This window comes from Rhagoletis pomonella, unplaced genomic scaffold, assembly GCF_013731165.1.
Source record: "Rhagoletis pomonella isolate Grant_MI unplaced genomic scaffold, Rhpom_1.0 Rhpom_scaffold_01867, whole genome shotgun sequence".
NCBI classification, from domain to species: domain Eukaryota; kingdom Metazoa; phylum Arthropoda; class Insecta; order Diptera; family Tephritidae; genus Rhagoletis; species Rhagoletis pomonella.
The window spans coordinates 9060-22681 of record NW_023460421.1 but is presented as its reverse complement, the minus strand read 5'-3'; the positions used below and the strand labels follow the sequence as shown (position 1 = coordinate 22681).

The window sequence follows — 13622 nt, the reverse complement described above, 5'->3', positions numbered from 1 at the left end:
AACGTCCGGATATTTATATCCACGTATCCTCTGGGTAGCAACCAAACACCCGTTTGGGAGCGAGCTAAAGTGAGAAGGCGTAAAACTTCGCGTGCGCTGGGTTTGGGTCCCGCCACGTTAAAACCCCGCCCAATGAAAAGAAGCAAACAGCCTCGGATGAGACCCCCTTTTTCTGATGACGACCACGGCAAACGTATAAAGGACTATGATTTAAGGGTATGCACCTGGAATATCCGGACCCTTAATGGGGAAGGTGCCTCTGCCCGGCTGGTTGATGTCCTCGGGAAGACAAAGGCTGACATCACCGCCATCCAAGAAATGCGATGGACGGGGCAAGGTAAAGTAAGCGTGAAGCCTTGCGACGTCTACTACAGTTGCCACGTAAAGGAGCGAAAATTCGGTGTTGGATTCGTGGTAGGAGAGAGACTCCGTCGCCGAGTACTGGCGTTCACCCCGGTGGACGAACGTCTAGCCACAATCCGCATCAAAGCTAGATTCTTCAACATCTCGCTCATCTGCGCCCATGCCCCGACGGAAGAGAAGGATGAGGCGTCCAAGGATCTCTTCTATGAGCGCTTGGAACGTACATATGAGCGCTGCCCCCGACACGATGTCAAAATCGTGCTTGGCGATTTTAATGCCAAGGTGGGCAAGGAAGGGATCTTTGGCGCCACTGTCGGAAAATTCAGACTCCACGACGAAACGTCCGACAACGGACTGAGGCTGATCGACTTCGCCGGGGCCCGAAATATGGTAATATGTAGTACTAGGTTCCAGCATAAGAACATCCACCAAGCTACATGGCTGTCTCCAGATCGAAAAACGAGAAACCAAATCGATCATGTTGTGATAGACGGAAGGCATGCTTCAAGCGTTTTGGACGTACGTACACTCCGAGGGCCAAACATCGACTCGGACCACTATCTTGTTGTAGCCAAGATACGCACCCGCCTCTGTGCAGCAAAAAATGTGCGCCCAACAATGCAAGGAAAGCTTAACGTCGAAAAACTGCAATCACAACAGACGGCCAATTTATTCGCCACTCGACTCACACACCTGCTCTCTGAGAGCACTCTTCAACAATCCGACGTACGCGAGCAGTGGAACCACATTTCCCGATCATTAAGTACCGCCGCCGAAGAAGTAGTTGGATTTCAGCGAGCCCTAAAGAACAACTGGTACGATGAGGAATGTCAAGAAGCCGCAGAGAAAAAAGATGCCGCCTACAGGGCCACGCTGCGATCGGGCGCAACTCGAGCCATGTGGGACCGTTATAGGGAACTGAAGAAGAAAGCGAGACGTATTTGCCGCAATAAGAAGAGAGAGGCCGAAATACGTGAGTGCGAAGAGCTTGAGATGCTGGCCGACAGGAAGAACGCCCGAAAATTCTACCAGAGGGTTAGGCGACTTACGGAAGGTTTCAAGACCGGGGCGAACTCCTGTAAGAACAACAATGGCGACCTAGTGACCGATGCCCAGAATATACTTAAATTGTGGAGGGAACACTTTTATAACCTACTGAATGGTAGCAGCGCTGAAAGTAGTGAGGAAGACGAACCCGAGTGCCCAGTCGATGATGATGGAGTAGCTGTCCCACCGCCTGACTATGACGAGGTACGAATAGCGATTACGCGGCTGAAAAACAACAAAGCTGCTGGAGCTGACGGCCTGCCAGCCGAGCTATTCAAGTACGGCGGCGAGGAGCTGATGAGGTGCATGCATCAGCTCGTATGCAGAATATGGTCAGATGAACACATGCCCGACGACTGGAATTTAAGTGTGCTCTGCCCAATCCACAAGAAAGGCGACCCCGCCATACGCGCCAACTACCGCGGAATTAGCCTTCTAAGCATAGGTTACAAGGTCTTATCGAGCGTATTGTGCGAAAGACTGAAGCCCACCGTCAACGAGCTGATTGGACCTTATCAGTGTGGCTTTAGGCCTGGAAAATCCACCATAGATCAGGTATTCACAATACGCCAAATCTTGGAAAAGACCCGCGAGAATAGGATCGACACACACCATCTATTTGTCGATTTCAAAGCCGCTTTCGACAGCACGAAGAGAAGTTGCCTTTATGCCGCGATGTCTGAATTTGGTATCCCCGCGAAACTAATACGGCTGTGTAAAATGACGTTGAGCAATACCACCAGCTCCGTCAGAATAGGGAAGGACCTCTCCGAGCCGTTTGATACCAAACGAGGTTTCAGACAAGGGGACTCCCTTTCGTGTGATTTCTTTAATCTTATGTTGGAGAAGATAATAAGAGCCGCAGAACTGAACCGCTCAGGCACAATACTTTATAAGAGCGTACAATTGCTGGCGTATGCCGACGACATCGATATTATCGGTAAAAACAAGGGCTACGTCTGTTCTGCCTTCTCGGGATTGGATAGAGAAGCAAAGCGAATGGGTCTGGTGGTGAACGAGGACAAAACGAAGTATCTCCTGTCAGCACACAAACAGTCAGAGCATACGCGTCTTGGCACCCACGTCACTGTTGACAGTTACAAGTTTGAAAAAGTAGACGACTTCGTTTATTTGGGAACCAGCATTAACACCAATAATAATGTCAGCCTTGAAATCCAACGGAGAATCACTCTTGCCAACAAGTGCTACTTTGGGCTGAGTAGGCAATTGAGAAGTAAAGTCCTCTCTCGTCGTACAAAGATCACACTCTATAAGTCACTCATCATGCCTGTGCTGGTGTATGGCGCGGAAGCATGGACAATGAAAGCATCTGATGAGGGGCTCTTGGAGTTTTCGAGAGAAAGATTCTGCGAAAGATTTACGGACCTTTACGCGTTGGTGATGGCGAATATCGCAGACGATTTAACGATGAGCTGTATGAGCTTTACAACGATATAGACATAGTGCAGCGAATTAAAATTCAGCGGCTCCGCTGGCTTGGCCATGTCGTTCGGATGGACAGAAACGCTCCTGCTCTGAAAATATTCAACGCGGGCCGCGATGCTGGTAACAGAGGAAGAGGAAGGCCTCCTCTGCGTTGGAAAGACCAGGTGGAGAAGGACTTGGCTTCACTTGGCATTTTCAATTGGCGTCAGTTAGCACAGAAGAGAAATGACTGGCGTGCTGTTTTGGACTCGGCCAAAATCGCTTAGGCGGTTACAGCGCCAAATAAGAAGAAGAAGAAGATGTGAAAAAACCAAGTTTATCATTTTTTTTAACTAACATGCACGTTTACTATTTACATAATATAATACTCGTACAAGAAGCGAACTTGAACAGATGCTTTTTAAGTTTTTAGCAACATTAACTACTGAATAAATTATATTTAACAAATGGTCATGCAGAAATGCAAGTCAGCAATTCTAACTAATATAAAAGTACATTTTAATATAATTTAACTATATTAATTTATTTAATTTTATTAAAAAAATATACATGAATACGTTTCTGCATTCACATGCAGCCTAGCAACACATAGCCAGACACTTGCAACAAATATAACATTATCATAACAGAAATTTACATTTTTCTCTGTTAACTCTTCTTGAAATGTTAATCGGGCTGTGGTGATATTCCATGAATTTATTTTTCAGCCAAACAATTTTAAGCTCGGAACACTTTGACGACTGCAACTTCACGACGTAACGACAGCGACATCATTTTGTTGACAAATGTCGCCTTGAAGCCAGCTTCTTAAACATTTTGAAGACCTCAGCGACATAGCAAACAGCTGGTTTTAAAGTTTATTTCACAAATTGTGTATTTTTATTTAAGTAAATAAGAAAAACATGAACCATCAAGAATATGTGATGAATTTTGCGACAATTTAATTTTGCAGCACTACATCTACTCATTGTCGCCGGCAAAATAAGAAATAGATTTAATTTGGCGACGTCGACAATTGCAGTCCTGCAGCCAAGATGTCGTGCTGTCGTCAAAATAATTGTGTCCGTAAGAACGTGTGTATTTAAAATTTGACAGATGCTGCTTGTCGCTTGCTGTCGTCAAAGTGTTCCGAGCTTTACGTTCCAAAAATTTGCACCTTCTCTATCTATCTAAGTTCTCTGACGGTGCGCACACATGTGTGCTCTAAGCACCACAAATGAGCGCGACAAATGGTGCATTGACATGTGAGCTCTGGAGCTGCACGCTGTGAGCTGCACTCAAAGCGGATTACCGGGCGGGTGAATGAAATCTGAACGAACTAACGGCAAACGGGCGAATGCCATTATAAATGCCATTCAAATGTCAATAATTCAGAATCAGATGCAGTTGTTTCAATGGAAATTTCATGAGAACTGCAATAACAACAACATTACCAATGGAAACATCAAAAAGCAAATGGAAAATAATTGTAAATTCATGCAGTACTCTTAATTTTTAGTTTTCATACATTTTAAGTAGTTCTCAGTACGACAACGAGTTTCTGGGTGTGTGTTGTGTGTTTGAGCGCCTTAAAATATGCTAATAATAGGAGCGTTCTTTATCTCCCAGAAATAGTCAGAAAAAGTCCGAAGTAGTCAGATTTAGTCCAAAAAGCGTTCCTTAACTCGGAAATGACAGCAAAAATGAGAGAGCAACAGTCAGTGAGAGTGACTCTCATCAGTCCGAAGTAGTCAGATTTAGTCAGAAGAATTTTTTCTGGCAAAATCCTGAAAAGTGTCAAACTCAACTGAATTTAAATTAACGGAAATTAAAGAATACGCAAAAAGTGAGAATAATCTAAAAAGTAAAAGAAATGAATTGAAATTGGAAGAAGGCAAAAAATAATTGATATAGCAAGTGTTTATTGTGCTTGTGCTTGTGTGAATGTGTTTTGTACATACATTTCTGTTCTTATTTGACGTTAGTTTTGGTGTTGCCATTCTTTGGACTACAAATTTGGTTTTTTGCGTTCCTTTACTTTTCCTGTTATTCTCTTTTAGTGAGCGCATTTTGCTTATGCTCTGGCATTTTGACACTTTTCAGATTTTAGTCCAAAAAGATAAGGAATGAACCTAATAGTAATAGAAACATGTGGCGCGTGTGCTGCCTCAACAAACTGACATGTGGCAAGATAATCTTGAATATGAAATGCGAAGAAAGGAAAAAAGTATATGAAGCGGCGAAGCCTTGCAGGCATTATGTACAACAACAACAAACAAGAATAATGGTTAGTCAAATGAAATTTAGTGCAGCAGATGACGATTAAAGAGAAAGTGTTGGTCGCGGTCGTCGCGCATTAGGTAGAGAGAAGTGTCAGTGTAACACACGGCGCACAGTGGGCGCAATGAAGGCAATAAGGAAAGATTTGTTTTTATGTCATGGGTAATCTGTGGAAAGGAAAGCCCTTCCAACTCCTCGCTCAACAAAGGCAAGCATTTTCCGATCCACAGTGATGATACAGGAAAGGTTAAGCAAGGAAGGGGGCATCTATCAACAGAGAAAGAGGTGTTAATGAGCTTGGACGGGGGACCTATCAATGGAGGTGGGGGCATTAATGAGTAGCAAAAGAGGCAGATAAGTGGCCAAACGTAGCCAAAAGCATAATAAAGGATGGAAACCTCCCAAAGCAGACATCCGATGCACATCAGGTGGTTAAAAGCGGCCACTGACGCGTTTTTGAATAACACACACATAAACCCAAATCAGTAGCGAAAAAAAGAGAGCTATTACCCTGTTCGTGCCCATATTAAATAGCCCAGTTATGCATACTTAATTTTTTTTTCAGGTGTTATTGTTTTAAAGAGAAAAATACTTATTATAATTTTACTTAGTTTTTAGAAACTTATTTTATTTTTTTGTCTTAAAATTTTTTTCATTCAAGATAATTTTTCCATTTTTTAATTTAATTCTCTTTTAGTTTTTAGATTTTGAGTTTTAAAAAAGAAAAGCAGGTATATATTTTTTAACTTTATTTTAATCCTCAGGAACGTATTTAATTTATTTCCTTCAGTTTTGTTCAATAAAATTTTTTTCTTTTCTACTTAATTTTTCTTCCAATTTTAAGATTTTATGGTTTTAAAAAGAAATTTTTTACTTTAATTAATTTTAGTTTTTCGGAAATTATATTTTATTTAATTTCTGTGCTTTATATATATATATTATCTTTTACTTTTATGTAATTTTTAGAAATCTATTTTATGCATTATTTTATTTTAAAATATTCTTATTTTTTCTAATTTCAATTTAATTTTCTTAAAATTTGTAGATTTCATTGTTGCAAAAAGAAAACACATCTTTTTTATTTCACTTTATTTTGTGTATTGCTAATATAAACTGAAAAACGCTAAAACCTCCTCGTTAGCAGATCTTTCAATTAGTCTTTCAAGATAGTTGCCGGATATGACAATTGTCCTACGAAAGACTTTAGTCCTTTGAAAGACTGTAGTAAGTACAGTAGTTCCAAATCAAACGGTTATGGTCGTCATATACCACTGTTTAGCGTTGGCGTCGATGTCAATGCTGCTGATTTATGTTTTGGGTGGTGAAATCGCAAAACGACTGACTTCACCTTATTGGTGGTGTGTTGGTTTAGGGTTTAACGCCTTAAGGGCTGCAAATCATACACAATGGTCACATATCTACGTACATACATATGTAGAGTATTCAAAGAGCAGAAATGCCTCCAGCTAAAAATTTTTAAATAGCAACAATAATAACATACAACAAACATTTATAAAGCCACGCTAAGCAATAGTCATGCATTCGCAGAGGTGTCAGTAAGCAACGGTAATAATTGTAACGATTTTCAAAGTGAAAACATTCTCGTAATATTAATGAAGTTTCAAGGCCGCGACTACTTCGCCTTGATCAGCGAGTCACCCTAATATTATGTAGTGCCTCGAAAAAAATTACGATGCTTTTGTGTTACAGTTTTAAGATTTTTTACAGTCGTTGAGTGCTGTCAAGGGTTGTTTTGACAGCTACAACAATAATAAGTGGAAATATTTTTGCTTCACAATCACTTTGTCACTTTTAATTTTACTAGCATTTCCGTGGTGCTTTGCCCCGCTCACTTCATTTCGTTGAGTTCAACAGCTCACTTCCGTACTGCGTTCACTTCTGCCCCCCACAGCTCACTCCTCTTAATAACGTTTTATTAAATGTTTTGCATTTATTTCATTGCGTAATTTAAATACCCATGAACTCAAAAAAAAAATCAAACAAAACAAGTAAGAAAGTCTAAGTTCGGGCGGAGCCGAACATTAAATACCCGGCGCAATTATTAAATATATGTTTTCCACCTTTCCGAAAGCTACCGCTACATGATAAGCCGGGGTGTATACATTTTAAGCAAATTAGCGTCCTTAAATTTCGAAATATTGCAGTTTCAAGCATATCTGAAATTTACCGTTATATGAAAAGCGGCCTCAATTTTAGTCCGATTTCAACAATTTTCAACGGTTTGCTTTTATGTGGCAAGCACAATAACCATACCGAGCTTGGTACAAATTGCTAGAACGGTTAGCGAGATACATATATGTGATCACAAGTGGGCGGTGCTACGCCCATTTTCCAAAATTTTGTCATAAACGTATTTCTTGGTAAAGAATTGTTGCAATCATCAATTTTGAATAAATTAGCTTCAATATTTACTGATTTATCGAAGATTTTGTATTTCTCGAAATTACCGTTATATGGGATGTGGGCGTGGTTATTGTCCGATTTTAGAAATTTTCGGCCAGTTGGTATGCTGTACCAGGACCAACAACTGCGCCAAGTTTGGAAGAAATTGGTGTAGCGGTTACCAAGATATACACATGTAACCATAAGTGGGCGTGGCTACGCCCATTTGCCAAAATTTTGTAATATTCTTATTTTTCGTCTAAAACTCATTGCAAATATCAATTTTGAGTGAATTATCTTCAGTAGTTACTAAAATATCGCAGTTTTCGTTTTTCTGAAAATTACCGTTATATGGGAGGTAGGCGTGGTTATTGTCCGATTTTTAAAATTTTCAGCCATTTAGTAAGCTGTACTAAGGCGAACAACTGTGCCAAGTTTGGAAGAAATTGGTGCAGCGGTTACCAAGATATACACATGTAACCATAAATGGGCGTGGCTACGCCCATTTTCCAAAAATTTATAATATTCATGTTTTCCGTCTGAAACTCATTGTAAGTATCAATTTTGAGTGAATTATCTTCAGTAGTTACTAAAATATCGCAATTTTCGTATTTCTTAAAATTACCGTTATATGGGAGGTAGGCGTGGTTATTATCCGATTTCGCCCATTTTCAATACCATCCGTCCCACGCCCAAAAGAAGTTCACGTACCAAGTTTCGTTAAGATATCTCAATTTTTACTCGAGTTATCGTGTGCACAGACGGACGGACGGACGGACGGACGGACAGACAGTCACCGCTTAATCGATTTCTCTTTTCATTCTGATCATTTATGTATACATTTGTCTATATCTATCTCGATTCGTTTTGCCTGTTACAAACAACCGTTATGTGAACAAAGTTATAATACCCTTGTGCACAAGTGCGCTCGGGTATAAAAAGCATACAAATTAGCTACGCGGTATTGTAATTGTGGCTAATCCTTCGGTGTACCCCTTTGGTGATACCACATATACATAAAGGATTACATTTGTGTATGCATTTGCGCAGTTCTCACCCATCATTGACAGTCACGTGACTTGGCGAAATGTTAAAAAATTTACGCCTTTGTCTGCCTGTCATATTTTGGAGTGTCGAATGATGTGTTCAAAGTCAAACGCTTAGTTTCCAGTTATGGTAATGAAGCGGCGTTCATTTGGCAACAGCGAGCTAAAGGCGAAACTAAGTACATAGAAACTATAAAAAGTTGTTAATTTAGAAAGAGGGATGCATGTTTTGAAAGTTAAATGGTGTTGGAAAAAGTATGTATGTATGGATCTTTCCTTTTTGGAGAGCAGTTTAACCTATCCGAAGGCGTTGATAAGATTGTGGGGTATTGAGTCGAAATTACTAGAACTCATAGTAAATTGGAAAGCCGAAAACTTGAAAATAAAATTGCACTTATAAATTTTCTGTTTCTTCTTCATTGGCGTTCCAGTGACTTAAGTGTTTTTGGCCGAGTCCAGCATAAAAAAAAAATTTCATTTCTTCCTCTTGCTAACTGTTGCCAATTGGTTCTTAGTTAAGATACACCAAATCAAGCCAAGTTCCGCAGTCAGGGTTAAGTTTGACTGCTTTAGATGTGCATATAGCTATTACATTTTCCTTCAAGTTTTCGGTACGTATTATTAAGCTAAGCATCTTGAGAAGATATGATTTGAATTAGGTATAAAAATTTCACTTCCTAAGTAAGTACATCTACTAATTTTACATGAATACTACTTATTCTGGCTTATTTTCTCATCTATAATTACTTACAGTTGCATACACTACTAAATCAATCATTAACAAATCGTTGCTATTGATAAAACAATAATATATATACAACTTCCATACAGTTCTTTACACGGAAACAAAGAAATATATAAAAGAAAGTGTATTCTTACGCCTCCGGCATTGTTGGATAAACAATCTTAATGCACTTGTAATAGCAGAGAACTTAGATAGATAGAGAAGGTGCAAATTTTTGGAACGTAAAATTGTTTGGCTGAAAAATAAATCCATGGAATATCACCACAGCGCGATTAACATTTCAAGAAGAGTTAACAGAGAAAAATGTAAATTTCTGTTATTATAATGTTATATTTGTTGCAAGTGTCTGGCTATGTGTTGCTTGGTTGCAGGTGAATGCAGAAACGTATTCATGTATATTTTTTTTATAAAATTAAATAAATTAATATAGATTACTGATAATGCCTTGGAATACTTTGAAGGGCAAGTGTCTTCTTTACCTAGCAAGATTTTTGGCCCATAAAACCACATATTGCAGGTTTCTAGTCTCCCCGGCGGCAGTCCTCGTGATAGAATGTCAGCTGGGTTGTCTTTTGAGCTTATATGCCGCCATTGTTCAGCGGTAGTGTGCTCATGAATAACAGCTATACGGTTTGCCACAAATGTTTGGTATGATGCTGAGGATGAGTTAATCCATGCCAACACGATTTGTGAATCAGTCCAATAGTATGTAGCCACATCGTCTAGCTTAAGGTCTGATTTGACCCTTGTAGTTAGTTGAGCACCCAGTACTGATGCACAGAGCTCAAGCCGAGGAATAGTTTGCCGTTTCAAGGGTGCCACACGAGATTTTGCACAGAGCAGCCTCACTTGTATTCGTCCCTCATCCAGCTCGGATCTAATGTAAATCGCAGCACCATATGCCTTTTCTGATGCGTCGGAGAAGACATGAATTTGAGTTTTTGCTGGGATGTATCCTTCAAACACGTGCCGTGAAACTTGCATGTTGTCCAACTTTTGCAAATCATTTCGAAATGTTGTCCATCTCTCATTCAAATCGGCTGGTAATGCTTCATCCCATGTCAGCTTCAGTTGCCAGAGATCTTGAATAAACATTTTTGCCATGACTACAATTGGTGCTAGTATCCCTAACGGATCGAATAGCCTTGCCAGATCGGCGCTGACTGAGCGTTTAGTTGCAAGACTGCAGCTTCCTAGGCATACCTTTACGCAGAATCGATCCATCTTAGGCATCCATGTTAACCCCAACGTTTTAATAGTTTGATTGATGTCATTGTCAAAGTCTATGTCAACTTCTTGTTCCTCCCTGCTAACATTTTGCAGTAATTGTGAGTGATTTTCTTAGGTTAAGACCACGTTGTTTTAAGATGTGTATCAGTTGCTCTTGGATTTCCATCGTCGTGGTTAAGCAGTCTGACCCACCGATTCCGTCATCTACATAAAAATTGTCCTGCAGAAACTGAGCACCAAGAGGATATTGTAATGCATTTTCTTTTGCAATTTTCTGCAAACATTTGGTGGCTAAATATGGAGCAGATCTTGTCCCATATGTGATTGTATTTAGCTGATAATGCTTTATTGGTAGGCTTGAATCCTTTCGCCAGATGATAAGTTGGAATTTGCGTTCGTCCGGTTGAATGAGCATCTGTCGATACATTTTTTCTACATCTGTGGTGAAGACGAACCTGGGCCAACGGAAGCGAAGTAAAATGGTGAAAAGCTCGCTCTGAACAGTGGGTCCGGTATACATGAGGTCATTCAAAGACATGCCAGTGGACGATTTAGCTGATGCGTCGAACACCACACGTAATTTTGTAGTGCGGCTTTCGGGTCTCACAATGCAATGGTGAGGAATGAAGTACCTAGGTTTACTGATGGAATTAATATCCACTTGCGTCATGTGCCCCAAGTTCTCATATTCCTCCATAAATTGTACATATTGATTCTTTGTCTGGAGCGATTTTGCCAGTCGACGTTCTAAGGCCAGGAATCGATTATACGCCATCCCATAGGATTCCCCTAAGGCCTCCGGATTTTCATGAAATGGTAGCCTTACCATGAATCTCCCATTTTCATTGATGAGTGTATGTTGTGCGAAATGAGCTTCGCACTGTTTTTCTGCTACCGAATGTTGTTTTCTTACAGTTGCAACGTCCTCAAGTTCCCATAATCGAGCAATGGCTGCATCTAAGTTGATGTCATCGTTGGTACAGATTCCACATAGTGCATTTGAGATGTAGTTGCCACCAACTTTTCCCGCGATGATCCATCCCAGTACTGTATTTTGCAGAATGGGTAGGTCATCTGACAGTTTGATTTGCCCTGCTGCCATCAGTTGGTTGTAGAATTCCGCCCCCAACAATATATCAATTTTGTCAGGACGATTGAATGATGGATCGGCTAACATGATGTTCTCAGGAATTTGCCATTCGTCGATCTTGATTTCTTGCGACGGCTGTGGGGATATAATCCGAGGCAATACCGCTGCCTCTAGCCGCGTTGTAAAGTTGTTAATCCGAGACTGTAGCGCCACATTGACTCGATGCTGTATCTTAGTGCTCCTTGACCCGATGCCACTAATGGAGATTGATGATGGTTTAGTTGAGATGCCCAGACGTTTAACCAATCGTTCAGTCACAAAATTAACTTGTGAGCCTGAATCGAGAATTGCCCGACACTGCACTTCTGTTCCGATTCCTCTAACTTTCACCATGGCAGTGCTGAGTAGTACATACGTGTTTGACTTTGTGTGCTTTGCGGTGGTAAGTGACGCTGCTTCGTCTTTTGATGGCGTTGATTTGGTCCTGGATGGTGTAGTACTTTGCGATTCGTTGCCTTGTATTGGAGTGGCTACTGATGTAATGTCTTTGCTCACATCCCTTTTTGAATCCTCGAAATGTAACAGCGTGTTGTGTTTTTTGTTGCATTTCAGACAGTTTCTTAATATACAATTTTTAGAACCATGTCCTGGTTTTAGGCAATTGTGGCAATATTTCTGCCCTTGTATGAACTGAAAGCGTGCCGATGGAGACTGTTGTAAAAATTCCTTGCAAGAAAATAATGGATGTTTTCCTTTTTTGCACATGCTGCAAGTGTCATTTCTATGACCTTTGGATGTGACTGAAGTGCACACCTTTGCAGTTGAGCTTGTAGATTTGTCTTTGACACCCATCGCTTCCATGGATTGAAAGTGTTTCTCCAGAAATTGCAGGAATTCCTTGAGTGTTTGTACCTCCCGTGGTTTTGATAATGATTGTTCGTACCGCAAACGAGTCGGTTGATCCAGTTTCTTTAGTAGAAGGGGGAGCAGAAGTGGATCCCATGTTGATGTGTCTATCTGCAAATTTTGCAATGCTAATAGACATTCTTGTGTTGTGTCATGCAGTTTTTTGACATTGTCCATTGATGTGCTTCCAGGTGTAGTAGTTAGCTCATGTACTAACTTGCTCACCAGCAATCGTTTGTTGTTGTAACGCTCCAGAAGCATGAACCAAGCTGCATCAAAATTCTCTCCTGTTGATGCGAAATGTTTAATTAAATTTCCAGCCTCCCCCACTAGGTGAGTTTTCAAGTACCACATTTTCTGAACTTTTGAAAGAGGTTGATTTATTACCAGTTGCGGGAATAGGTCATGAAATTCTTGCCATTTTAAATAGGTGCCATCGAATTTTGGAATTATTATCTTCGGCAGTGAAATGGATTGCAGTTTAATCGGAAGTTGGTTTGAAGATTGCTCAGTATGGGAGTCACTATTAGCTGCTTGCAAAGTACTCCATACCTTTTCCTCAAGTGAAATGAAGTTATCGACCTTGTAGCCCTGCTCGGTTGGGTTGTCGAACATCTCATATATCCTGAAGTGAATGTCTTCTATATTTTCCCACAGTTTATTAATTGTTGGAACACATTGTGGTGAAACGTTGTCGTTCAGTAACCGTCGCAACGAGGCCATCATTACCCCTTGTCTGCGGACTAGTTTCGTGTACTCGTTGAAAGCTGCCTGTGTGGTTCCAGTATCATGCCGTGCTTCTGTGTTGACTTTTGAAGCTGAAGCATCATGTTGGTACGTACTTCCTTCATTAGTTGTTAAGCGCAATTCTCTCGTCGGGGTTTGAGCCAACGTCTAGGCCACAGCAAACAAATTTATTAACAAGATGGAAACTTGTTTCTCACCTCAAACGAGAGTTTTGGAATCGGTGCTTCCTGGATTGCGGGTCCTTTTTAAAGTTTCGGACAATTGATTCGATATTGCCGCCCGTTTCTCTTTGTTGTCTGGCCAAATCCTCGAAACGATCCATTTTTCTTCTTTTAGATTA

General features: G+C 40.5%; 1 protein-coding gene across 1 annotated transcript; it reads right to left on the bottom strand.

Moving 5' to 3' along the window:
• Window positions 1-10994: 10994 nt before the first annotated feature.
• Window positions 10995-13258, bottom strand: LOC118752813 (the record flags this gene model as incomplete). The annotated part of the gene is made up of 1 exon (XM_036487676.1): window positions 10995-13258. A coding segment is annotated over exon 1 (2264 nt), but the record flags the coding sequence as incomplete, so codon positions are not given.
• Window positions 13259-13622: the final 364 nt, after the last annotated feature.